This window comes from Pseudopipra pipra, chromosome 28, assembly GCF_036250125.1.
Source record: "Pseudopipra pipra isolate bDixPip1 chromosome 28, bDixPip1.hap1, whole genome shotgun sequence".
Taxonomy (NCBI): domain Eukaryota; kingdom Metazoa; phylum Chordata; class Aves; order Passeriformes; family Pipridae; genus Pseudopipra; species Pseudopipra pipra.
This window is the reverse complement of record NC_087576.1, coordinates 2,931,560-2,957,742: the sequence shown is the minus strand read 5'-3', so window position 1 is coordinate 2,957,742 and position 26,183 is coordinate 2,931,560. Positions and strand designations below refer to the sequence as shown.

The window sequence follows — 26,183 nt, the reverse complement described above, 5'->3', positions numbered from 1 at the left end:
CTTGAGCCTTCCCCTTGGAGCAGCTGCCTAAGGGAGAGGGGGGCTGCCAGTCCTTCAGGACATCGGGGCAATAACAAAGGAATTATTTTATAGTTTTGTTTCTATATTTATGTATTTTTATATTTATATTTATCTTTTATATATTGTAACAATTATATATCTAAATATAAATTATAAATATATTTATAATATAGGAACTAGATTTTTGTTTCTATATTTATATATTTTTATATTTATATTTATCTATTTATATTATATATATTGTATCAGTTATATATAAAAATATAAATTATAAATATATTTATAATAAAGGAATTATTTTATATTTTTGTTTATTTCTATTTCTATCATGTTTTATATTTATTTATATTTTCTATATTTTATCAATTAAATATATAAAATATAAATTATACATATATTTATAATAAAGGAATTACTTTATATTTTGTTTATTTATATTTCTATCGTGTTTTATATTTATTTATATTTTCTATATTTCATCAATTATATATATAAAAATATAAATTATAAATGTATTTATCACAAAGGAATTATTTTATATTTTTCTTTATATATTTATATTTCTATCATATTTTATATTTATCTATTTATATTTTCTATATTGTATCAATTATATATATAAATATAAATTATAAATATATTTATAATAAAGGAATTATTTTATATTTTTGTTTATATATTTATATTCCTGCAGTATTTTACATTTATCTATTTATATTTTATATATTATATCAATTTATATATATAAATTGATATACATTTATATATATATTTATATATATAGTATATACATTTATATATTATATATCTAAAAAATGATATAAGATATATGAATTGATATACATTTTTATATATTTATATATATAGTATATACATTTATATATTATAAATCTAAAAATTGATAAGATATATAAATTGATATACATTTATATATATATTTTTATATATAGTATATACATTTATATATTATATATCTAAAAAATGATATACATTAGATATATAAATTGATATATATTATATGAATATATTATATATATTTATATATTTACATACTTATATATAAATATATTATATATATTTATATATTTACATACTTATATATAAATGTATTATATATATTTATATATTTACATACTTATATATAGTATAAATATATTGTTTATCTGAATTTATATAAATATAAATTAGAAATATATCTATATTTTTTTTTTAATAAAGGAAGGAAAAGGAGCCCCCCTGGCAGCTGGGGAAGGGGCTGTGCACATCATGGATTCTCAGTGCCCCAAACCAGCTTTCCTGGGCTGCACTGGGGTGGCCAAGTGGCAACTGAACCCTTGATTCCAGTTCTCCCCCAGCCACTCAGATCCCAGCACTGCTTTAGGAGCACTGCGAGAGTTTTTTGCTTCTCTGGTTCTCTCCTTTCCTTTCCTGCCCAAGTCCCTGCACGAACAGAAATCCAGGCAGAGCCTGGTTCCCAAATTCCTGGGGAGACCCTCAGAGGTGCCTCCAGCCCCTCCCAGCCATCCTTTCACAAGTGCAGCAGTGGATTAATGACACCCTGCAATTAATGAGCTGTCCCTGGCTGGCTCCTTTAACTTTTAACCTTGATTAACAAAGCACATGTGCTGCCTGTTTATGCAGAACAGGAAAATTCCTTGTTTGTAACCTCTGGCTTGTCCTTTTTTTTTTTTTATTTTTTTCCTAGGAGTAATTTTCCAAGGAAATCTGTAATGTATTTAACGTGCCAGAAAGGCATGTTTTCAGGGCTGAAAACACCAAAAGAGGTCTGAACCTCTCCAGCCACGGGCTGGGTTTGAGCTTTGAGGGGGGTTGGACTGATCTTTGCATGGCAGAACCAGAGAGGTCAGCACTGCAAGAGGCTGCAAGAGGTCACCCAAGTCCAGCCTCCCATCCTAAAACAGAATTAACTGTGTCAGGACACTGAACTCTGGATTCAAAATATCTGAAGTCATAACTCAGTAAAACATTACAGCACGGATAACTTCAAACACATGTGTCATCTCAGCATGGGGCTGCTCACATGGCTAAAATTAAGCACATGTAAGTACCTCCTTTGAGCCAGTGGGGTTTGGGCCCAGTTGTTTATTTAATTCAACACCTTGTTTTTAAAGTCCCTTCATTAAACACCAGGATACACGTGAAATATTCTTTTTTTTTTTTTCCACTGCAGTTAACAGAGCTCAGTGAGACTAAGCCATTGCTTGCTCTCTGCAGTGCATTTCTGTGCATCCCCAACCCCAGCAGAATATCAAGATTCACTTACTTTATCAACCCATCCTCCATGTAAATGTCTGCATAAAAAGACTGGTCGTCATTAACTATTTTACCACCTTTGATCAAGAGACGATCGCTCTGCAACAGAAGGAGACACAATTATTCAGAGGGAAGGCTGACAGTCTGCAGTGTCACTCCAGAGATAAAAGGGGAGGGAAGGCATCAAGCTCTGCATTATTCACCAGAGCACTGTCAAAACCACCAGTCAACTGCTGCACTTTCAACTGCAAAGATAAAATATCTCACTGCAGCCCCGAGTCCTTTCATCACACCCGTGATCAAAAAATATCAGGGGGGGTTTATTGGCAGCTCCACTCCTACCTGCAGCTTGGCAGCACCACGTGCAGCAGCAGCAGCAGCATTAAATAATCCTCAGAGGGGTGTGGAAGAGCCACATCTCTATTTTTGAGGCACAATTTCCTATCTGCACCCACACAGTGGAGTCACCACTTGGCTCAACGTTGAGTCAACTGCTGTCAGGGAAATGGCCCAAAAGTCTGTTGCCAGGGGTTACACAACACAAACAACCTCCTTTGGTCCAATTTAGTGATGTCTCCCTGCAGTGGATCCTCCCGGAGCCCTTCCAGAGCTCCAGATGGAAGCGAGCAGGGAGCAGCACCCGGAGTTTGGGAGAAGGATTTACACAATGCTCATTAAGATCTCCTCAAATCAGAAGGCACTTTGGCAGGAACAGGGAGGTTGTTATGACAAGGCAGCTATCAGGCAACGGGATTTTATCACAGCACAGGGTACATCTCGCCTCTGCCAGATTTTAGGGCAAAAACAAACGTATCTTTTTTTTGTTTGTTTTTTTTTTTTGCAGTAGCCACAAACAAGAGTGAAACACTGCAGAGCTCTGGGTGGGAGGAGAGTTAAAAGTGGCTGCTGCACCCCCCTGGCTCCTCTGTTCCCCACATCACAGAGGTATTTTTGAAGCAGATGAATATTTAAGGCAAAGCACACACATGTTTGGTTTAAACCACACCTTGGCCCCCAAATCTGCACTTGTACTTACTGTGATTCTTTTTCCTCCTCCCAAAAAATGCCTTGGGGAGAGAACAAAGCGATCCCAGCACAGCCAAGGGCTCAGGGAATCAAAGGCTGACTTTAACAAGGGGTGGGAAGCAGGAATTTAACTCAGAGGTGCCCTGAACTTACAGCAAATATGTATAATGTAGTGACAGTGGTGCTCAGGGCCCTTATTTCAAGGAGCAGCTCCACTGGTCAAACAGAAGGAAGAATCAGGCGTTTTCCCAAAAAGCTGAAGAGTTGGAGCACCCAATTCTGAACTGACACGGGCTGACACGGCCCTTTTAACACCAAAAAGGCCACAGGAATGTCATCAGCTCCTGTTTTATACCATCACATCCATCTTTTACACAACTGCTGAACATCTATGAGATGGCAAGTCCTTCTCCTTCTTTTTTTTTCAGTCTCCTTCCTCCTCCTGCTGCAACGGGAGACTCTCCCTGGGCAACGCCACCGACTCCAAAAACAAAGAAAACCCCAAGATTTAAATTTAGGAGCTGCTGCCAATGCCAATGAGCCTGGATGAATTGAGGTGGGGTGTGAAAAACCCACCTGCCTTTCCAGGCCAGCCAAGTGTCCTACATGTTTATCACCTCCAGAAGCACTGCAGTGCTGATGCCACCTCCAGAGCAGGCTCCCTGGAGGAGGAGCGAGTTTGGCCTTGGATGTCACCCCCAGCCCGAGTCCCAAGGCACTGGGCATCAGTCAGGGAGGAAGAATGAAAAATATACATGTATAGTGGCCACAAAGATGCAGCCTGGGGCAGTTTAATGATGCTTCTCTAATAAGCAGGGCTGCTGCTGAGGATTTGGAGGGTCTGAGATGAGGGTGAATCCTCCTGCTCATCCCCACCACCTTGCAGACAAAAGCACAGGCAGTTTGTGTGAGGCCCTGCCACTAAATCCGTGTTATTCACCCTGTGGATGCAGCGAAACCAGGGCAGCCACACATCCATTATCCTCCTTCTTCAAGCTCTAAGTCCCGGCTGGTAATTCCAGGTTTATACCACGGCAAATAAGGGCAGAATGTGATTTTCCCCATCCCTTCACAGGAGGGCTGGGCGCACACAACATAAATCAGAGCGTTCAGCCAGAAGAAAAATGCGTCATGTCACTCGTGGCCCGTGACAGGGGTTCAGCAGGAACCTCCATCTCTCTTTTAAACAGCTTTTTAAACTCTTTACCGTTGGATATTGGAAGGGAACTACCTCCCTACCAAAAAAAAAATTAAAAAAAAATAAATTAAAAAAAAAAAAGGATGCTTCATTTATCACAGTTCTGTGCATCCCCCGCGTTTCTTCACCACTGTAATTGTCCAACCCAGCGGCTCCTGCCCAAATACTGACACGTCAAAGCCCCGTTTCCGAGCTCCCTTTCCTGCCCCCGAGGATGAGGAAGGAGGACGAGGATGGGTGTGTCCGTGGGGCTGGGCAAGGAGCGGCTGCCAAGGATGAAAAACTCTCGTGTCCAAAAAAAAAAAAACCCACACAAACAAGCAGCGGCTCCAGCAGCCCGTTAGACGGGAATGCCTTACGTAACCAAAAGTTGGTACCCTCGGATCTGCAATACCTGCCCTAAATCGGCTCCCCCAACAAGGAGAACGAGGGAGGGGGTTGGATTTTATATAACGGCTCCTTCCCTGCTCCCCCAGGATCGCTCCGAGACCTGCGCCTTGCCAGAAGCTTCTTGGGGAAGAAAAGGCGATCCTGGACCATCCCCGCCCGGGGATGGAGGGGCTCGGGCTGATCCCCCCCCGCCCGGAGCCGCCCCTTCGCCGGGATGGAGCACAAACCGGGGGCACCGAGCCCACCCCGGGAACGCACCGAGGGCAGGGACCCCCCCCCGGGAACACACCGAGGGCTGGCAGAGCCCCCCGGGGACAAGGAGAGCCCACCCCGGGCACACAGCGAGGGCAGGGACCCCTCCCCGGGAACACAGCGAGGGCTGGCGGTCCCCACTCCGGGCACACACCGAGAGCAGGGAGAGGCCCCCGGGGACAAGGAGAGACCACCCTGGGCACACCCCGAGGGCAGGGACCCCTCCTTGGGCACACCCCGAGGGCAGGGGGACCCCTCCTCGGGAATACACTGAGAGCTGGGACCTCTCCCCAGGCACACAGGGAGGGCACCGAGCCCACCCTGGGCACACCCCGAGGGCTGGGAGAGCCCCCCGGGGCCGGGAGAGCCGACCCCAGGCACCCCCCGAGGGCACCGATGCCCCCGCCCGGGGGTCCCCGCGGTACCGCGGGGGCGATGCCGCCGAACCCGCCCCCGGCCGGGGCTCAGCATCCCCCGGCTCTGCCGACCCCGGCCCCCCCCCCGGAGCCCCCCCGGGCGCTGCAGCACAGGAAGCGCCGCATTATCCCTGATCCCATTATCCTGCCCCAGCCCCGCATCGCTCCGGCACACAAAGGGCTCCATCCCCGCGCACCCCTCCCCCTTCCCCGCCGCTATTCCACTCACCGTGATCCGCGGGATATTTTTCTTCCCCTGATAAGACATCTTGGGAAAAAAATCGACCCCCGGCGCGTTTATGCGGTAACGTTAATTATTTTTTTTTTTTTCTGTTTGTTTTTAAAGAGAGGAGCGCGGCGGCTGCTGCACCGCTATTGTCTCCCCGCTCAGCAGCGACCGCTCCGCGAGACCTCCCCTCCACCGGCGTGATTAAAAAAAAAAAAAAAAAAAAATTAAATAAAAAAAATAATTAAATCCCCAATTAGAGGCCGAATCGCGGCGATCCCGGGGAAGGGGAGAGCGGGGCGGGAGGGGGGGAAGGCGCGCGGCGCGGCGGGGGAGGCGAACCGTGCTCTCCGCAATGGCAGGAACGGCACAAGCAGCCAGCCCTGCGCGTCTCCCTTTCTTCCCTGCGCCCGGAGCCCGGCCCAGCCCCGGCAAAGCCCAACCCAGCCCCGGCAAAGCCCAACCCAGCCCCGGCCAAGCCCAACCCAGCCCCGGCCAAGCCCGGCCCAGCCCCGGCCAAGCCCGGCCCAGCCAAGCCCGGCCCAGCCCGGGGCGGTGGCGGCGCATGCGGCCCCCGCCGCGCGCGGGCCATGCCCCGCCCGCCTCGCCGCGCCATTGGCTGAGCGCCCGCCGGGATGCAAATCAGCGGCGCCCGCCGCCCAATGGGAGGTCGGAAGACGCGCCTGTATGCAAATGAGAGGGGGAGTGGGAGGGGCCGCCGGCGGAGCGCGGGGAGGGGGGGGATGGATCGGGAAAGGGAGAGGGACGCGTCGGGATAAACCGGGATAAATCGGGACACACGGCCCCCCCCCGCGGCCACCGAGCCACCGCCCCGCGGGGGAGCTCCGGGGTAGCGGAGCTGCCGCGCTGGGCGGGGAGGGCAGGGCGGGGCGCAGCGGAACGGCCCCCGCCCATCCCGCGGGATGCGGACAACACCAATCCATCCCCCGACGGGGATGCGAGACCCCCAGGAGGAGAGAAAACGATCCCTCCCAGCCCGAGGGCTGCGGACACCCCAATCCATCCCCCAGCGGGAATGCGAGACCCCCGGGAGGAGTGGAAATGACCTCCCCTCCAATTCTGGGGGATGCGTGCACCGCCATCCATCATCCAGCCCCGACGGGGCTGTGAGACCCCCGGGAGGGGAGGAAGTGACCCCACCATTCCCGGGGGATGCGGACACCCCCAAACGAGCCCGCCGGGGCTGCGGGACTCCCGGGAGGAGAGGAAACGACCCCTCCCATCCCGGGGGCTGCGGACACCCCTCAATCCATCCCCCGACTGGGATGCGAGACCCTCGGAGATGGGAGGAGGGGACCCTCCCCGATGCCCGGTGATGCGGACACCCCAATCCATCCCCCGTCGGGGCTCTGAAACCCCCGGGAGGGGAAGAAGCATCCCCCTCATCCCATGGGATGCGGACACCCCATCCATCCCCCACCAGGGCTGTGAGAGCCTCGGGAGGAGAGGAGACGACCTCCCCATCCAGGAGGATGTGGAAACCCCAACCCAACCCCCGCCGGGGCTGCGAGACCCCCGGGAGGAGCGGAGGTGTGGAAAGCACCGCCTTCCATCTTCTTTGTCCCACCCTGCCCCTCCCGGAGCTCCCGATCAGCCAATTTTAGCGGAGAAATGAAGGTTTGGAGCCGCTCCCGAGCAGCAAACGGCGAGGAAACCCAAGGTTTGAAGCTGCTCCCGGCCCTTTGGTTTCCCAGTCTGCCTTTTCCCACACCTTGTTCAGAAAATCCATCCCGGATCCACCCCCCCCACACACACCTGTGGTCACTAACCTGAGCTTCAGTGCCAGGGAAATGTGGGCTCAGAGCTACACACCCAGGCATGGGGGTCCTCTCCGGTCCCTCCGACCATTCCTTACTATTCCAGTGCTGCCAACTCCGTGTTCCATGTTTCAGTCACACTTGGAGTGTTAAATTTCTCACTCCCTGAACTCCATAAGCTGGTACTTCAAGGAAAGAAATGTGTTAAATGGCATAAATATTTTCCTCGTTATTCACGGTGCACTTGGCCCAGTGCAGGGATGAGGTGGGATTTGGCAGCAGGCAGATTCCTCTGGCATCAGCTGTGCTGGGGAAAGGCACAACACACCTTTTGGAGAACCCACAAATAGCACAAATCCATTGCTGCTTGAAGGCTATGACAGTTGATGACCCAAGACTTACCTCCTTCCCTCAGCCAGGAGGGAATTTCACATCACACAAGTTTCTCCTGTCAAAGAAATGTGATGATCTTTACACCCCCAACACGTGAAGAAATGAAACCTTTAGTATATGTCAGAAATAAATCATTATAAAGGCAACATCTGTTCAAACAGACGCCTATCAGGACCTTCTATGTCCTTCCATCCACAGGGATTTATAAGGAAAGGGGTCAAGGAGCTTTTCCTGGCTATAGGTAGGACATCAGGCAGCATTAAGGAGCTGATATGCCAATCAGTTAATATCCAATTAGTGGCAAATGAAAAAGTGGCTCATTATGACAGTGGCAAAACGATTAATTTGTCAGCCTGTAGGGCTTTATTTTGATTTAATGATTAGAATAGACAATACTAAATGAGTTTCCCTGCCCCTCTGATCCGTGCTGGGAGAAGTTTTGAAGCCTCAGCATGTTTTTGCTCAGAATGTGGAAACAAGAATCTGCCTCAGATCTCTAAATTTAGGCAGTGCAACTGTTCCTTTTCTGCTCTTTAACACAAGTTCTGCTCCTCAGCTTCAGATCTGAGCGATTTTGTGCCTCTGTTCTCAGGTCAGAGGGGGCCTTCAGTAAGAGGAACCACCTCAAGGGGCTGAGAGGTGGCACCGAGGCCCTTGGGCAGCAGATTAAAGATGCTAAATCCAGCTGCCAAGTTCAAGCTCCTGCCCTGGCAGCACCAACAGGGTTCTAACCACAAACACGGGCCCAGGAAACCATCCATCCATCCATCCATCCATCCATCCATCCATCCATCCATCCATCCATCCATCCATCCATCTATCCATCCATCCATCCATCTCCCACAGGTCCAGTGCTGGGAGAAGAAACAGAAACCCTTGGAGGGTGATGATGTTCTCAGCACACTGAGCCATCTAAAGCCCGTTTCAGCTGCTCAAAGACAGATATTTCAACTCCTTTTTTTTAAAAAAAATAAAAGGCTCCTTACTGCACATGGGCTTAATGCAGAGCAGCAGAACTTGGAGGCTGAGTATTCCATACTCATCTATTCCACACTCATCTATTCCACACCCATCTATTCCATAACTCCAATCCAGCAGTGCCTGGGGTCACAAAGCAATAACCAATCTTCAGGTTCTCATCAAGAACCTAAGTAGTGCAGAATAAAATAAATGAAGAGATTAAAGGGCTGCAAAACACAGTTGTTCAATAGTCAACACCCACACAGCACCAGATTTTTTAAAAGTTCAAGTGATTTAGGACAAAACTGAGCTCCCAGGGGTGTCCTTCCAGCTCCATCACACCAATATGGCCCAATTTTGTTTCCTTTTAGCAATGAGCTACAAGGTTGTCAAAATACCTAATTTAAAGATTAATATAAATGGAAAAACTGACTTATTTAGCCTTGCTAAACCAAGGTGAGGAGGGGATGTTACCTGCTGTATAAACACACCTGAGGTGATCAGGAGGGAAGGAGAAGATCTTTGCAGCAAAAACTTATCTCATGTTAAAATTTGTCTAAATTTGTCTTCTGGAAAGGTCTGGAGGGAAAATGGCACAAGAAGACGAGAATCTCTGTGCAGTGATAATCTGTGCTAAAATAAATCATCACAGGCACCAGTGGAAATCAATTTACATCAGCTCTGAATCCTAACTCTCAGATTCTGTGAATAAAGCACTTGCTTGGCAAAGAATTTTTATTCCCACTGTGGAGCTGCTGGATGGTTGGGGAAAAAAAAATTATTAAAAGAGTTTCTTCCTCTGTGGAATTTTAGTGTAATGGCAACAAACTCCACAGAATTTCTGCAACACCCAATTGCTTTTCCTCCTACTGGATTCTTAAAGGTTTATCCAAAAGGACATTTTGCCATGGAATTAAAAAACAAAACCACCTTTCAAATGGAAATACACATTTTGAAGTGCAGTGGAAAGAGGGACGGGAGATGGATTTGAAGCAGTTCCTGGAAGGGTCTGAAATTCTGGCTCTGAATTTCCCTTTAGGCTGGTCAGACACAAATAATCCCATTCCCTGTTGGAGAATCCCCCCTCCAAACCTCAGGGAGGGTCTTGCTGCTGTGATCAGAGGGAGCAGGACTGGGCTAAAAGAGCTTTCAGGAGTTCACCCACCAGGAGTTCACCCTAATTTTCTGCTGTGGTTCTCCCCACTCCAACCTCTGCCCAGTCTCAATGACTTGAAAGGAATTTCCCATGGATCCAGCAACCCCCTGCACCTCAGGAAGCATTGGGAGCATTAAATCCAGGCTGATACATGGCAGGAGGAGTTACATCTGTCCTTCCCAAAACATGATGAAAGAACAGTCGCTATAAATTAAATAACAGGGGGGAATTACACCTGCCAATGAGCATCTCTTGCTTTATTCTCTTAGGTGAAAAAGATAAGTGTCATGAAATGGAAATGACCACAGAGGTGAAACGTGGAAGAGGTAAAAATCATACAACTTCTCAGAGGAACAGCTTAATTGGTTTTGAATCCAGACTATTTTAGGTTCCAAGGGGGAGATTTCACTTTCTGGCCACACAAACAGGTTGATAAAAAACGTGCATTCGATCTGCAAATTAAAATTAACCTTCCAATTGATTTTGTTTCTCTTGCTGTCCCAGGAAGCCTTCAGAAGGTTCAGAAATAACCTTTTAAAGAGGCTATTACTGTCGTGGTGTGTTTGTTGGGGGAAATGTCCTGCGCCTTTCAGGTGCATCCAATGGAATTGGCCTTAAACGAGCCCGAGCTGCTGCTCCCCAGGGAATTTACCCTCATGTCACATAATCAGGAATGAGCCAGCCCTCTTCAGGGTTCTAGACAGGGATTGCTCTGTCAGGGGTTGTACAATTCACAGCAAAAATGTGCTGTCCTCTCCAAACCACTCACAGCCACATCCTGCTGTGCCCTGCACTCTAAATGGAGAATTTCTGGAACGAGGGCATGGGACATTTGGGCATCCCTGTCACTGCCCTGCCCTTTCCCCCCTCTGGCATCCCCAGGCCATGGGAACCATGGGTAGGGGCCAAGAAATGCCTGTTTTCAGGGATTTGCACTGTTTCCTGCCATTATTTGGAGGTTGGACTAGATGATCTCCAGAGGTCCCTTCCAACCCTGACTGTTCTGGGATTCTGTGATCATAATCCCTTCTCCTTCCCTAAAAACCTTCAGGGCAAAGCATCAGGCTCTCAGCAACTGCTGTCCCCGTTGTTCCAGCCAGCTTTGCCCACCTCTGAGGAACAGGACAATCATTACTCAGTGATAAATTAAAATTCTGTCCTCTGTTCTCCACCCTGAGACTCATTCCTGCCCTCTGGGAGGTGACCACAGAACAGGACATTACCATTCACCCAGAAGTGCAGAGGGGTTTGGTTTTTTGGGAGGTTTCCTGCAGTGCTGCTTCCAGATTCTGCCACTTTTTAGACCAAAAGATGCAGAACACACACTCACACACACACAACCTTCACATGAGCTTTGCTGTCCTTTCCCAACTTTACAACATCCCAGCAGAGTCACTCAGATTTAATGTGCCACGGGACAGACAAGTGACATGGGGAGGTGAAAAACAGTTAAATGACTGCTCAGCACCTGCTAAAAACAGATGTTCACATCAAAGGCAGTGCCAGAAGGGTGGCACACCAAGGAACTGTGAGGTAAAACCTGCACCAGCTCCAAGCTGAGCAGGGAGTTCTGGCCCCAGGGGTTCAATTTGTCCCCTCCAGTCTTTAGCCCAAATAATCCATAGGCTCTGCACCAAAGCCCTTTGTTCATTCCTGAATGAAAAGGTGGTGCTGGTAAATTCTGGATATAAAACCACCCCACAAGACCCCCACTGGATGTGTGGAACAGCAGACTGGTGGCTCTGAGAGGGATATAGGAAGTTAAGAGGACTTTGGCATTTGTGCCCATCACTGTTTGGGTTTTTGCCCCAGTCAGACAAACCATCAGGACCCACTGGAAGAACATGCAAGTCATGCTCCTGTAGGATTATTTTGCAAGCAGTGATTGTGGAAACAAGGCTAGAAAAATTGCAGGCATTGTAGAAAATTGAACTCAGAACTGCATTTCCAGCTGTCTGGAACAGCTCCTTTGTTTTACACAACAGTTCCATTAATGTTCCAGAGTCTGTGATTATTTGAGCTCTCAACAACATCCTGTTATTCATTATTTCTCTCCAGGAACGAACAACTATGATCCTGAGAGCTTTGAGGTTTTAGGAAAAAGTCCAGTCATGTCACAAGCTTCATGACAGTGTTTTGCAAGCAAGTCCTCTCCTGTCAATTCTGAAACAAAAATATTTTCCTGCTCTCTGTTTGTTCATTATTGTTACTTATTACAATAGGCTTTGTTGGTTTAGACCAGCAGTTTACACACAGTTCTCTCCTCTTCCCAAAGGCCCATGAGCTGCTGCTAAGGGATGCAAAAAAAGGGATGTAAAGGTGCTCAGGGGAGCCACCTGAATCACTGGAGTAATGACAAGGTGGCAAAGGAAGAGGAAATCTGGGATGCCAGGGCTTGTCCTTGGGTTGAAGTGTCTCAGCACCTACTCAGGCTCTCCATGCAAACCAGATTAAAGTCCCAGGCTTGTGATCCCCCTTGTTTTTCTCTGTAGACATTCCCTAGAAGACTGTCTCTGTCCCAAAAGTGTCAACAGGTGAGCCAGGCAGAAGGAATAAGAATTCCCACAAACGTGGGAAATCTGGGGAATGCACTCAGAGAAATGACCCAGGTGAAGAGAGCGATGGCCAAGGTTTACCAACCGTGGAGGAATGCACCTCTCTCCAGACTGATCATCTAAGGAACAGAGGAAAACTGCCCTGGGATGCCATTCCAGCAGCTCCCTGCTCTGGGACCAGGCATCTTCCAGGTTCTGCACTGACTGCAAAGCAGTGTTTGGGCAGTGGAGCTGGGGAGGGGTCTGGAGAGTCAGTCCTGAGAGGGGCAGGTGATGGAGCTGGGAAGGGGCTGGAGCAGCAGGAGCAGCTGAGGGAGCTGGGGGGGCTCAGCCTGGAGAAAAGGAGGCTCAGGGGGGACCTTCTGGCTCTGCAACCCCCTGACAGGAGGGGGGAGCTGCCAGGGAACAAGGGACAGGAGGAGAGGGAATGGCCTCAAGCTCAACCAGGGGAGGGTCAGGTTGGATATTGGGGAAATTCCATCATGGAAAGGGTTGTTAAACATTGGAAGGGGCTGCCCAGGGAGGTTTGGGGTCCCCATCCCTGGAGGTGCCCAAGGAAGTGCTCTGGGCTGGGGGACAAGGTGGGGATGGGGCACAGGGTAGACTCTGTGACCTTGGAGGTCTTTTCCAACCTGGATGACTCCATGACTGATTTCCACAGGTCCCTGCCCTGGTGCTGTCACAAAATCCACCAGATCCCAGCACAGGACATGTGTTTGCAGGTGCACAGCAGTTCCTGAGAGCCAGGCCAGGAGATCCAGGCCAAGGGTTTGCTGCCTTGTTGAAGAAATCCCAGCTTTGACCGTGACATCCTTGACCTGCCCCAGTGCTGAGCTCAGGCCTCAGAGCACTAAGCTGGGCTCAGACACAACCAGCAGCTCCAGAACCAGCCAGCAGCAGTGGGAACAGGGAGGATGACAAAGTTCAGATGGGAAATAGGAGCACAGGGGACTCTCCAAGTTCCCTGGAAGCAGCTGGAAGCAGCAGAGCTTGGCTCAGCTCTGAGCTCAGACCTGTTGAACAGGTCACGCTGTCTCCAGAGGCTGAGCTGCAAACGCTGCTTAAACTGAGACTGAGCCTTCCTGGTGCCTCCAGAGATGGTCTTAACCCTGAATTATGAGGCAGCAATGACCCAGAGGCAGCACATGACAGATGCCTACAGAATGGCCTGGTCAGGACAGGCACAAAGAGATTTGATTACCCTTATCTTGGCCTGCAGGACAATATATTGCTATTTAATGTGGAATAATTACATTCCCTTTTTTATCCTCTTGACAGCTAAGACCTCAGAAAGAAAAATAACAAATAGCTTGTCCATCCTTGCTTTGTTAATTATTCCAGTGGAGATTAAGACAAGATCTCTCTATAAGTGACAGAGAGGATGACTCTGGTTTAAAGCCACAAAGCCAATTTTACCTGCTGAGGATTTAACCATTGATTCAAGCTTTGGGTGCAGTCAGCTGGAAAAACAAAGCTAAAACATTCCTGCAATAAAGTGCCAATCCATAGCATGTCATTCATCACAACAGACTGCACTTACCCAAATATACACAACCCCTCACAACACCATCCACTGGCATCAGTGTTTTGTTAAGCTGATGAGAAACAACTCAAGTGTTTTGCACCATCCCACTATTTCATACCCTCGATTAACATTCATACACCAATCTTTAAAAATAGAACCAAATAACACAATTTTTAAAAATTGTTATTAATATTCTGTGTGGATTCTGCTTTTTCACAGTACTGTAATTAAAGTTTTTATTATGCTGGTACCATTTAATCAGAAAATAATTGATCTTTTCAGAATTGATATATCACCTGTTTGTACTTCTGTCCCACAGGACATCAGATTGTCCAAAATTAGTTCTTAAAGTGTCCTGAATTGCAGAACCTTTGACTCCTCAAGATGAAAAGGCCCTTTATTCTTGAGATGCACCTTGATTAGTCCAACGAGACTAATTAATCATGGAGAACTACTCCATTAGTAGGCACTCCAACATGGTCAAAGCGAACCTCAGGCATGTGGGGTGGCAAACTTTTGTCTGGGTTTGGAAAATCAGGTTTGGAGCAGCGTGGGGCACATCCCCCTCCTAATTAAGGCTGGTGTGCAGGACTTGTGCAAAGCTGGGCCTGCCTTTGTGAGCTCAGGAGAGCAGCTCAAGGGTGGAAATAGGGTGGATGGAGCCTTGGGGGTGATTCAGGCAGGATGAGTCCCTGATTTCTATTTTTATAACATGACCTCCAGGAATACTTTTCTGAAAGCAGGGGAAAATGATGAACAAGCCCATATTCTGAATTCCAGGCAGATTTTCTGCCCTGCACATGCAACCCATTAAAAATCAGCAGGCACATCCTAGAAACAGTTTCCAGAAGACAGGACTGCTCTAAACCCACTGGGAGAAACTCCTGCCCCAGAGCCAGGAGTTCATCAGTCTGCTGGTGGGTTTTGCTTCCTTCATTCCTGCTCTTGCAGCCTCTGCAGAGGAGCCAGCATTGTCAGAGGAGTGCCCAGAGTATTCCATGGTTCAGCTCTGAATAAAGCTCGTTTAAATCTATTTATTGGTGAAAACCAAGTGGGCACGGTCAGCCAGACCTCTGGGTTCAGTGGGTTTTGCCTCGGGAAGGGGATGGGCTTTATGACACCCTGGCACATACAGAGAGTGAGAAAACATCCTCAGGAGTCTTAAAAACCTGGGAGGAGTTCAGAGGGTTTTTAGGAGAATGCCACATTCCTGTCAAAGTCCCAGATCTTCCCGAGTCAAAAATTCCCACTGTAGCCAGAGGCCCTGCTTAAAACTGGTATGGAAATACAGCTCCCAGGGGTCACTCCGGTGCCTGGGAGGAGGGGCAGGTGTTTCCCCTGGAAGAATCCTGCAGGGATTTGATCCCTGTAGGTGGAGGCTCATTGATGCTCCTTTGCTTAACAATCGCATTTGTGAGCTGCATTCGCCGCCTGGGTGGGGCATTTCCCTGCCCTTGTGCCGGGGGAATCTGCCCAAGGAACAGAAAAGTCGGGGGTTCTCCTCAACCAGGAGGGCGGGGAGGGGAAGGGAAGGGTGTTTGTGGGGGCAGGGGGGGGCTCCTTTTTTCTTCTGCCCCCTCCCTGTGCACACACACAGACCTGCAGAGAGGTCTGGAGAGAAGGCTCCGGGAGAGGTGCTGCTTCCCACAGGCTGCCACATGGATGCAGGGGACGTAAAAGCTGGATGTGAAAGGATGCATCCCCTCTGCAGCCTGTGGTGTGCTCGAGTTCACCTCACACACACACACACGGATATAAATACGTGCACCCACCTTGTCATTCAGGTTCTGCAGCGCCTCCTTCCCCGTGGCACTCCTGATCTCCACCTTTCTCCCGAAATCAACAGATGGTTCCCCTCCCTTCCCGCTCTGCCTGGAATACACGGACGGAGCATCCGGACCCAGGTGGGCAACATCCTTCTGCTTTGCCACGACTTTGTTGGATCCTCGGCCCACCGAGAGCGAGTCGAAGTCGATGGTCTTGTTCTCCAGGGAACCTTCCACCGGGCAGAACATGCCACAGAATTTCTGCCGGGGCTTGGGGCTGCCCGAGCCCAGGTTTTTGAAGAAGGCTGGCACCTCTTCTTCCTCGCCCTGCCGCCCGTTCTGCTTCCTCTCAGCCATGGCTCGGGTGGTCTCCCTGCCGAGGGGGAATAACAACAGCAGTAACCAGGAGGGTCCTTCACACACACACACACGAGCACACACGCGGGGAGAGGAGAGGTGGATAAAAAAAAAGGGGAAGCGATGGGAAAGCGATGGCTCTGGGTCCTAAAGACACGGCAGCATCAGCTGCAAAGGGCTGTGCCCCGCAGGTCCCCTGCCCCCATCACAGGCACCGGCCAGCCTGTGGCTCTTTGATGCAGCGCAAAGTTGAGGGAAAAGGATGGGGCAGATCCTGCTGCAATCAAGGGAGGAGGTTTCAAGTTCCCAGCATCCAGATGGGGAGGGAGGGAAAAGGAGAGAGAGAGGAAAAAAAAAAAAATTAAAAAAATAATTAAAAAAAAAATGCTCACTCTGCAGCAGAAACTGGGGACTGCTCCGGAAGTGATGCGAGTGGTGAATTGGCAAATGGACTCGATCAGGTTGGAGCAACAGCCCCCCTCACGCCCAGCCACCCACCCGCTCCCCCTCCCCTTCCCCGGCGTGCGGCTCGTGGTCCAGGGAGGGGATGGGCAGCGGGCACCCCTCGGGCAGGGCACAGAGGGGCTCTGCCCTCCTCCCTCCCCCCGCCCTCTCCCCTGCCTCCCCCAGCCCCGCAATGGTGGAGCCGGGCAGTGCTCCGGGAATCCCATTGTTCCTCACTTTTCCCGGCGCGGCGGAGCCGGAGGGCGGGAGCAGCTGGGATCGCGCCTGGGTCAGCGGGGCTGCGGCGATGCTGACTCAGCTCCCCGGCCTTTGGGGCATCGCCGGCGCGGACCCTCCCCGCGGGGGGCAAAGGGCTGATTGATGGCACTGGAGAGGGGATGAGAAAGAGAGACAGATGGGAGAGGGGTGTGGGAACCGGGGGAGACGGGGAAACGAGCCGGCGAGCGGGGCTTACCTCCGGGAGCCGAAATTAGTGACCTTGCCAGGCAATTAAGGCTCTGCAGTGCCAGGAGCCCCCCGCCTGGCCCCGCGGGGGAGCAGGGGAGGCAGCCAGAGGCGGCTCCGGCGGAGGGCAGGTTCGCAGAGGAGGAGACAGAGCAGCCCCTGCGCCCCTGCCCCTGGTGACAGTGACAGCGACAGTGACCCTGCACTGGGCGAGGGGAGATGGAGAACCACGGGGAGATGGAGAACCACGGGGAGATGGGGAGCAAGGAGAGATGGGGAGGCAGAGAGGAGATGGGGAAGAGAGGAGATGCGGGACAGGGGAAACGGGGCAGAGGAGAGATGGGGGTAAAGGGGGGATGGAGGCAGAGGAGAGATGGAGGAGCGAGGGGAGATGGGGCAGAAGGAGATGGGAGGCAGAGATAGACGGGGGTAAATGGGAGATGAGGCCCCCCGGCCGGCCCGGCCACCGGCGCTGTCCCTTCAGCACCACCCGCGCCCGGCCCGGGGGGGTCGGAGCCCGCCGGGCACTCGCCGCCCACCGCAGCCCCTTCCCTGCCGGGCTCCAAACCCACCCCAGCTCCGCCTGTCTGGGCTCCTCTTTTACCTCTTCCCTGGGGTTTGTCCCTAAACGAGCCGCTCCAGGCGGGGGGAGGGCTGTGGGCATTCCCGAGGGGCTGCTTTGGGCAGAGCCCACCGGACCCCGGGGGACCCTCGGGATGTGGGAGCAGAGGCATTTTCATCACAAAGGTAAGAGGTGCAGCACACAGGGGGTTTAGCGGGGCTGCCTCCACCTGATACACGTTATTCACGTGTGATCTGGGGCCTTTGGGCTAATCCATATGTAATATTCCTGCAGCCCAAACCCCACGGCCAAGCTGGTTATTGCTATGCATTATTCATTGATCTGCATCTTTGCACATGCATACATTAATTGTTAATTGAGAAGCATCTGTGTCCAAACGGCCACTAAGCACCTTTGCAAGATTCAAAACAAAAAAAAAAAACCAAAACACCTCAAAACACTAAAAGCAATAAATAAAGATACATTTCAAAAATAATAATCTCGGAGCCTTCTCTCCCTGCAAACCACACCCAAGACAAGGCCTTTGTACCAAAACGTGGAAAACCACCAAAGCCAAGGTCACAACTGAGTGAAGGCCTGTAATAAATGCACAGCACAGTGATAAAAGACTCCAGACTAAAAGGAAAGGAATAAGCCTGCAGCTTGGCCCTGGAGGATGAGGGTGATGTGCTCTGGTAACTAATGAAGGAGGGAGGAATCCGAGGCTCTCCAGGGGCACAGCCCCACCTCCTTCCCCTTCTGGGACCGGCCACACTGATCTCAGGTGCTTGGTCGGGGATTGGAGGCCAACAGATGGTCTCCCAGGTACACACAAGTGCTGTATTATCGAGGGTTTATAAATATTAATTGCCACGGCATCGCTGCCCAGGAGCTGCAGCCAGTGCTGACAGAGGCTCCAGCCGGAGCAAAGCCTGGAAGTGATTGTGCTGACACGTCCTGCACTTTGCTGAAATGCAGGCAGTGGCTTCCAGGGCTGGGCTGAAAGGCAGCTCATTCATCTCCTGGCACAGCCCTGGAGATGCTCAGATGGCCACGGGAGCTGGGGAGGGAGGGGAGGGAATGATCTGCCAGCGAGGCGGAGGCTGGGAGGGGACCCAGGCAAGAATGAATCCTGCAGGCAGAGCTAAACCTCCAAACATTCAGAGCTGAGAAAGGTCACTCCCAAAAGCTCAAGTTTCCTGCCAGACAGATCTGACTCTTTTACAACAACCCCTCAAGACATGGGCAACAAGCAGCCCCTGAACATCCATGTCCGAGTGTTTCCCCTTTCCACAGGCACTTGAGGACACACTCAGCAGTGCCTTCAGTTATTTGGGGTTTGTATTTCCAGTCCTGCTCACGGGAAGTCTGTCAAAGACATCTCAAAGACATCTGCTGAGTCTCTGACAGGCCTCACATATCAAAGCAAAGGTGATTTGTCACCCATAAGGAAACTCAAGCACCCCAAAAGAGTCACTGAACCGCTAAAAGACATCCTCCTTTGTATTCTCCTTTTTGGGTGCTTTACAGGGTGTCTGCATAGTCCTCCCTCTGCCTTTGTGCTCCTTTCGTGGACCCTGAAAGAAAAGGAGGGAATTTTAAAAAGGTTTCATTTCCACCTGTGAAACTCAAGTATCAGATCTTGAGCAATGCCCAGCTACAGCAAACTCTACTATTTCTGTTACACTGGAACTGAAACATTTCCATGTGCCTACATGACTCCAGAGCTCCATTCCTGAGGAATTTCTTCCTCCAGAAAGTGTGTTATCCTGAATAAAGCTGCACCAGCCAGTGCACTGAGAACTCAGACCCCCCAAATCACTCTGATTTTGGGACTAGACACAGAAACTTATTGTCTCTGTGAGTCCCATTGAGCCTCTATAATGTCTGGCACACAGATCTTGTTTAAAATCCCAGAATTCCCAATCAGACAGATCAGATTCCCATCAATTTTGTTATCATAAAAAGATTATAGGGGCATGTAAGTTATATTTCACTTTGAGTTTACAGCTACATAGCACAATTCCTGGATGGTAACACAGTAAACCAGCAATTTTTTTGCCCAAGCTCTAAGCATGGAAATAACCACATTTTGCTGAAAAATCACTGGGATCTGATAACCTGTGTGTTTAACAATCCCACAGGGTGCCTATTTTCACTGAGAACCACACAAATCGCTTTGAAAATGACAGTGACCCTCCTCTGAAATTCATAAACCCAGGATCAATATGAAAATTCCTCAGAAAACAGCTCATTCTTGGTCCTACAAAGGTGGAGAAACACTGGAGTTACCCAAACACCACCTGAGAAACAAACCAGGGCAGCTGGAGTCACACATTTAGTCTCCATGCAGCAGCTCTTCACTCTGATCCTGTAATGAGCATTAATTAGTTCTTGAAGTATCAGTTGTAGGGACATGCAGAGCAGAATAACTTGGACACTTATCTGCAGGTAAACTGTTTAGCAATAAATGAAAATGAGGTAATTTTATCACTGATAAAACCCACACAGCACAGAATAAAATGAACAAAAGGGAGAAACCGAGTGGAGTCACGTCATGAGGTTTTCTTCACATCCTCACACTCTTGGCAAGTGACTTCCAGCAGTAACAGCACCACAAAAAGGTGGAGTGATGAATGGAGAGCTGGAACTGCACAGGAGAGTGGCAGAACTGCCCTAATTTAAAGCCTCTTTCATGCTGCTGCACAAAAGTGCTGAGTGCCACGAGCACTCACTGCCTTCAGCACTCAGAGCACCCCGAGAAAAGACAATCCCTGCCTGGGGATTTGCCTCAGCAAAGACAAGGAGGAAAGGATGGTGTGAAGAGCACGAGGATTTCACAAGGATCCCTTTGCAGAAGGAATTTTATGTTAATATAAAGGGGGAAATGTGAGCACAAAGACATGGACGGGCTGGCTCCCTGTCAAACAAGGGGAAAATTGGGTCTCTTTACTCACACAGTGATATTCTCTCTGTGCTGAAGTGCCCTGGCATCTGTGGCCTGCCTGGAAAAACTCAGGAGCACAGGATTTATCCCTACCCTGCGTCACATCCGTGGCTCTGGGGGTTTCTGAGCTCTTCCATCCCACCAAGACATCCCAACTCACTTTTTACAAGAGCACCCAGTGCCAGGACGAGGGGGAGTCACTTCCCACTGCCACAGGGCAGGGTTAGATGGGATGTTGGGAAGGAATTCTTCCCTGGGAGGATGGTGAGGGCCTGGGATGGAATTCCCAGAGAAGCTGTGGCTGCCCCTGGATCCCTGGGAGTGCCCAAGGCCAGGTTGGAACAACCTGGTCCAGTGGAAAGTGTCCCTGCCCCTGGCAGTGTCCCTGCCCCTGGAACGGGATGAGCTTTAAGGTCCCTTCCAACCCAAACCACTCCATGGTTTTCAAAGAGCAGCTGAACAAAGCTTGAATACAAACCAAGAACCGAATTTCAGGGATGCTCAGGGCACAGCCTGGCACAGCCTGTGCTGTCCCCAACATCAAAAACACCAACCTGTTGCATGTACACGTCTGAATTTCAGAACCACAAGCTGGGAAAGCCACCTTCCCTCTCTCTGGGTGTTGCTTTACCTATTGCTGCTCCCTGTAATTTGAACTTCCTAAGGTGCAGGCTCAGCATCGAGAGGTGGCAGTGAACAACTGCCTTTCCAGAATATTCCTTGGACATTAAGAATCAAGCCCGATCCTAAAATGCTTCACTGGGTTGGAATTGTTCTGGCAGAGCACGAAAACTGAAAGACCAAGTTGTCTGCAGAGAAATCATTAACCAAGCTCCCTCTGGGATATGATAATTGCTGGAGTGGCTGACAGCTTTTCTTGGCGTGGGGCACTCAAAGACGAGACACATTATTTCAGAAACATTAAAGGCCAGAAGAAAGTCCTTTGATAAATGAGTAAAGTCCATTCAGACGCTGGAACAAAGCTCATTTATTTCCGTGGTCCTTTTTTATCTCCCTTTCTCCTGTGCCTCACTTTTCCTTTATGGTTTTGTCCTCGGCAACCTCGGCGAATGCAAACCAGCCCTGGCGAATTTCTGCCAATCAAGGTTTGTTGCCAGTGGCTTTTAGTCCATGGAAACAGATGGTTTGAAAGCCACATTGTGCCACCCGTGCCCACAGCCAGGAGTACAAATATTTAGTCAATTACGAGGGGATTTTCCAAAGGCACAAATGGGAATTAGGCACACAATTCCCATGGATTTGCAGAGGGAGTGGAGAGCCCTGCTGCCACCAAAATCTCTCCTTACTAATTCAGCATGTGGAAGGTACCAGCCTGCCCTGAAATCAGATTTTTCTCAGCTATTCCCAGGATGATAATCATGGACAGAAAGAATGGGAATCTCTCTGAACCATTCAGGATTTAAGACAAAACTTCCAGCAGAACTGCTGATTTCCTTGAGGCCTGTAAGTGACGTTTGGAAGCCCTGGAAAAGATGGATTTCAGCTGAGGACTGAGGATCTGTTCTTCCAGACAGTGTCATTAGGAGAGCTCAGCCATCTAACCACAAAAAGGCATCATTAGATGTTCACATTTCCTCTGAACCCCTCTCTCAGTGTGACAGCTCCTGGCTCACCACCTCCAACATCCATGTGGACCTGGGGCTCCACAGGAAAGAGCTGTTGATTTATGGACCAGAATCAGCTCCAATTTTGCCAGCATCTTTCCCCAAAAGGACCCAAAATGGATAAAGAAAATCTTTACTATTGCAACACGGCTTCAAAAAAGCCCTTCCAAGCCGGGGAGCTCTGGCCAAAAATGAGTGAATATCAATTTATGTCCTGGCACTGGGATCTCCTCCCCGCTCTCCATAAGATCTTCCCATTGCAAGGGCTCCAGAGCGTGATCCACGTGGCCTCCCACACCTCCTGAGCACTGCTCCTGAACAGGGGTGGCAAAAACAAGAGCCAGGGGCAGAAAGCAGGGGATGAGTCACTGCTGGAGTGTTGCAGCTCCCTGGGTTCCTTTGAGACAGGACACAACAGCACTGAGAACAGAAGTCAGCAGTAAACTGGAGCTGAGAACAGCCCAGATGAGCAAATACTACTTGGATTAATGTGCCAACGTGGATCAGAGGTGAAGTGCAGCCTCACCTTCCCTTTCTGTCCCTGCTCCCTCGTGGCAATTCTTACTGCCACCAAGGGAAACTGCCTCTCATTGACTGAGCTGGAGCTCCTTAAATACAGGATAGGAACATCCTGGGACATATTTACCCTCAGCACAGGGTGATGGGCTCAGAAAAGCCTCCCCTGGGCACTGGAGCCAGTTTTATGCCCCCAGAGGCAGCGACTGAATCCCCCCTTGGATCAGAACCGTGCTGAGAATGTTCCTCACACGTTCACACACACCCCCCACCAGCACAGAAATCCCTCCCCGTCCCTCAGCAGGGACTCAAGGCTTTCCACAGCAGAGATCTGAGCTCCACAAGGGAAAAGCAAAGGGAGGGAGGCACCATCCGGGCTCCAGGGGAAGAAGGGAGGCAGGAGGAGATGCCCAGGTGATGCAGAAGGTGTTGCTTGTGCTGATTGTTCTGTTCATCAGCTTCAGTGGCTGAAACCTCTGCCAGTTCATGGCACAAAAGCATCTTACCCTTAAGCTGCATTAAGCAGCTTCCCCTCGTGTTTGGTGCTGGCTTTAGAGCCTATTTTAAACCCAGGGCACCTGTCTGCACAGGTAGGCATTTCAAACCAGCTCTGAACACGCTGCTGGGCAGGTTTACATCCACAATGACCCATCTGGGGAACCCAAGGAGAGAGAAAACATCTTGAGTCCCCTGATAAATAGATTTTCATGCTTTACTCTGCAACAAAAATGCCAACCAGAGACAATGGTCCAGCAGAGGGAATTGCTGCACTGGAAATCCAATGGACACCGTGGCTAAGCAGGTGTCATTTCCACCTGGAAAAAATGGGGAATAACTATAAAAAAACAGATTTCCAAGCAGTGCAACACTGTCAAGTGAAAACAGACAGGACTAAAGCTTCACATGTGCTCCACATCACCATGGCAGCAGGTGTATAATGTTGTTAACACAGAAGCAGCAACCTTTCCCAAAGGTCTCAGGCAAAGATTTCCTGGATGACCAGCACTCCAAGGGAACTGGGATTTGCTTCAGTGGCAGAAGGAAGAATGGGAAGGACAAACAGTCAAACCAAAAACCTCATGCTGGGAATTTGGAAGCACAAAATCAAACCAAATCATCCAAGCCCACGGTTTGGAAAGCAAGAAAAACCTCCCTTTTCTTTCTTGTTTTTACCCCTTTTCTCTCTTGTCTTTAACCCTTTTCCTTCTTGTTTTTACCCCTTTTCTCTCGTCTTTAACCCTTTTCTCTCTTTACCCTTTTTTTCTCTCATTTTTACTCCTTTTCCTTCTTGTTTTTACCCCTTTTCTCTCATTTTCATCCCTTTCCCCTCCTGTTTTTACCCCTTTTCTCTTGTCTTTAACCCTTTTCTCTCTTTACCCTTTTTCTCTCGTCTTTACCCTTTTTCTCTCTCATTTTTACCCCTTTTCTTTCTTGTTCTTACCCATTTTCTCTCATCTTCACCTCTTTTCCCTCTTGTTTTTATCCCTTTTCCCTCTTGTTTTTACCCCTTTTCTCTCTTGTCTTTACCCCTTTTCCCTCTTGTTTTTACCCCTTTCCCCTCTTGTTTTTACCCCTTTCCCCTCTTGTTTTTACCCCTTTTCCCTCTTGTTTTTACCCCTTTCCCCTCTTGTTTTTACCTCTTTTCCCTCTTGTCTTTAACCCTTTTCTCTCTTTACTCTTTTTCTCTCTTGCCTCTACCCCTTTTCCCTCTTGTCTTCACCCCTTTTCCCTCATTTTTACCCCTTTTCCCTCTTGTTTTTACCCCTTTTCTCTCTTGTTTTTACATTTTGTCCCTTGTTTTCCCCTTCTGTCTCTTGTTTCCCCAGGGGTTTCTCCTCTCCCCAGCTGTGCTGCCTGGGGGAGCTGATGCAAACTGCTGAGACACCTTGGTGTCACTGAATTTTCCTGTTAAGCTTCAAGCAGAAACATGCCCTGGGCTGATTTTTGTGCTGCTCAGGTTCTTCCCTTTGCTGAAACATTTTGCCACCCTCAGCAGCCCACGGTGCCCAGTGGGAGAGCTCAGGCCCTTCTGAAGAGCCTTCAGCCCAGCACTCACACCCAAAATCATTTGTCAGTGCTGGAAATCTCATCTCATTACATTTTAAACAGGCAGGACCAGACAAAGGCAGCATTATTAGCCTCACTGTACACGGGGGAAATGAGGCAGAGAAATTCAAATTCACCCCAAAGCAGAGCAGCAGCCTCTGACACGGCAAGACAGCAGCCAGGCTCCTGCTGGGGAGATCCCCTGTCTGGGGATGCTCCTGCCCTCACACCTTTCAGCCCCTATTTCTGGGCAGGGGCAGGAACAAGAGCAGCAGCAAAGAAAGGACCAAACCCAGCCCCAGCAGAGAAATCCCAGCCCTCCCTGTGCTGCAGAGCCCATCGGTCGACATCAACCAACGTCCTCATGCTGCACTTATTAAATAAATCTAATCTTATTAAACTGCATTACAAGCTTTTATTTCATAAATCTGTGTGCCTCCCCGAGCAGGCAGAGAATTAACTCCTGCCTGGGCTCTGCCTTTGCCCCCTGTGGCCTTGCAGAAGGTGCTCCTGGCAAACCCCCCATCCCCAATCCCACTGCAGCTCCGAGAGCTTGGGATGGGTCACACAGGGGATGGAAACATCCCAGGTGCTGCTTTAACACCCCCTAAACTCGGTGCTGCTCTTTCAAAAAGAGTACAAGTTGCATTCCCCTCCAACATGTGCTTTATACACAGAAATATCTGTCTGAAATCACCCAAAAAGCCTCTTGTGATGAAATCACAGGGTGTCAGTAGCTCCTGGAGGGGAGCAGGACCACAAGGGCAGATCTGTGACATCCTCAGATGCTGTGACATCCTCTGCAAAAAATCCCTGCCCTGGGGTGCTGGGATTGTGTTTGAATGATCCGAGGTCAAGGCAAAACAATTTGTTAGATAAACTTCAGGGAACCAAAATGTAACATTTCAGTAGGAAACATTTCATCTGGGGGCTGAGCAGGTGGTTGTTTTTTTTTTTAAAAGTTGAGTTCTACTTTTTGTAGGACCAAAGGAAATATTTGCAGAGAAAGATGTTCTCATTTCAAAATGAAGAACTGCACTTGTTTAAGATCACTACGAATATTTTAACCCTTTAAAAAAAAATTCCCTCTCAAGCATTTTGACAAGGGGCTCAAATCCATTTTGGCTCAATAGATAGGTTTATATTCAGTACATACCTGTGAAGTGCTCAAGTCCATTTTGGCTCAATAGATAGGTTTATATTCAATACATACATGTGGGTAAAGAATATCCAGGATTTAAAGCTCCACACTCCCAAGTCTGAGCCCCACAACAGGCAGAATCCT

The 26,183-nt window shown here is 49.2% G+C and overlaps 2 protein-coding genes across 4 annotated transcripts in view; both read right to left on the bottom strand.

Annotated features, from left to right (window-relative positions):
• The window catches only part of DPYSL2 (dihydropyrimidinase like 2), a 59,747-nt gene extending 42,636 nt beyond the window's left edge, over positions 1 to 17,111 (bottom strand). The window contains exons 1-3 of one of the 3 annotated variants that reach the window (XM_064638085.1): positions 16,975 to 17,111; positions 15,943 to 16,309; positions 2,306 to 2,394 (exon numbers count right to left, since the gene is read on the bottom strand). In XM_064638085.1, the coding sequence (XP_064494155.1) occupies positions 2,306 to 2,394; positions 15,943 to 16,293 (440 nt within the window). In that variant the 5' untranslated portion in view covers positions 16,294 to 16,309; positions 16,975 to 17,111. Of the gene's footprint in view, positions 1 to 2,305; positions 2,395 to 5,806; positions 6,249 to 15,942; positions 16,310 to 16,685; positions 16,771 to 16,974 lie in introns of those variants that run through there. The other 2 variants (XM_064638086.1, XM_064638087.1) reach the window with 2 other exon arrangements.
• The window catches only part of BNIP3L (BCL2 interacting protein 3 like), a 51,796-nt gene continuing 31,711 nt past the window's right edge, over positions 6,099 to 26,183 (bottom strand). Inside the window, exon 7 of the mRNA XM_064638092.1 lies at positions 6,099 to 6,111. The gene's annotated coding sequence lies outside the window, so the exon portion shown is untranslated. The remainder of the gene's footprint in view (positions 6,112 to 26,183) is intronic.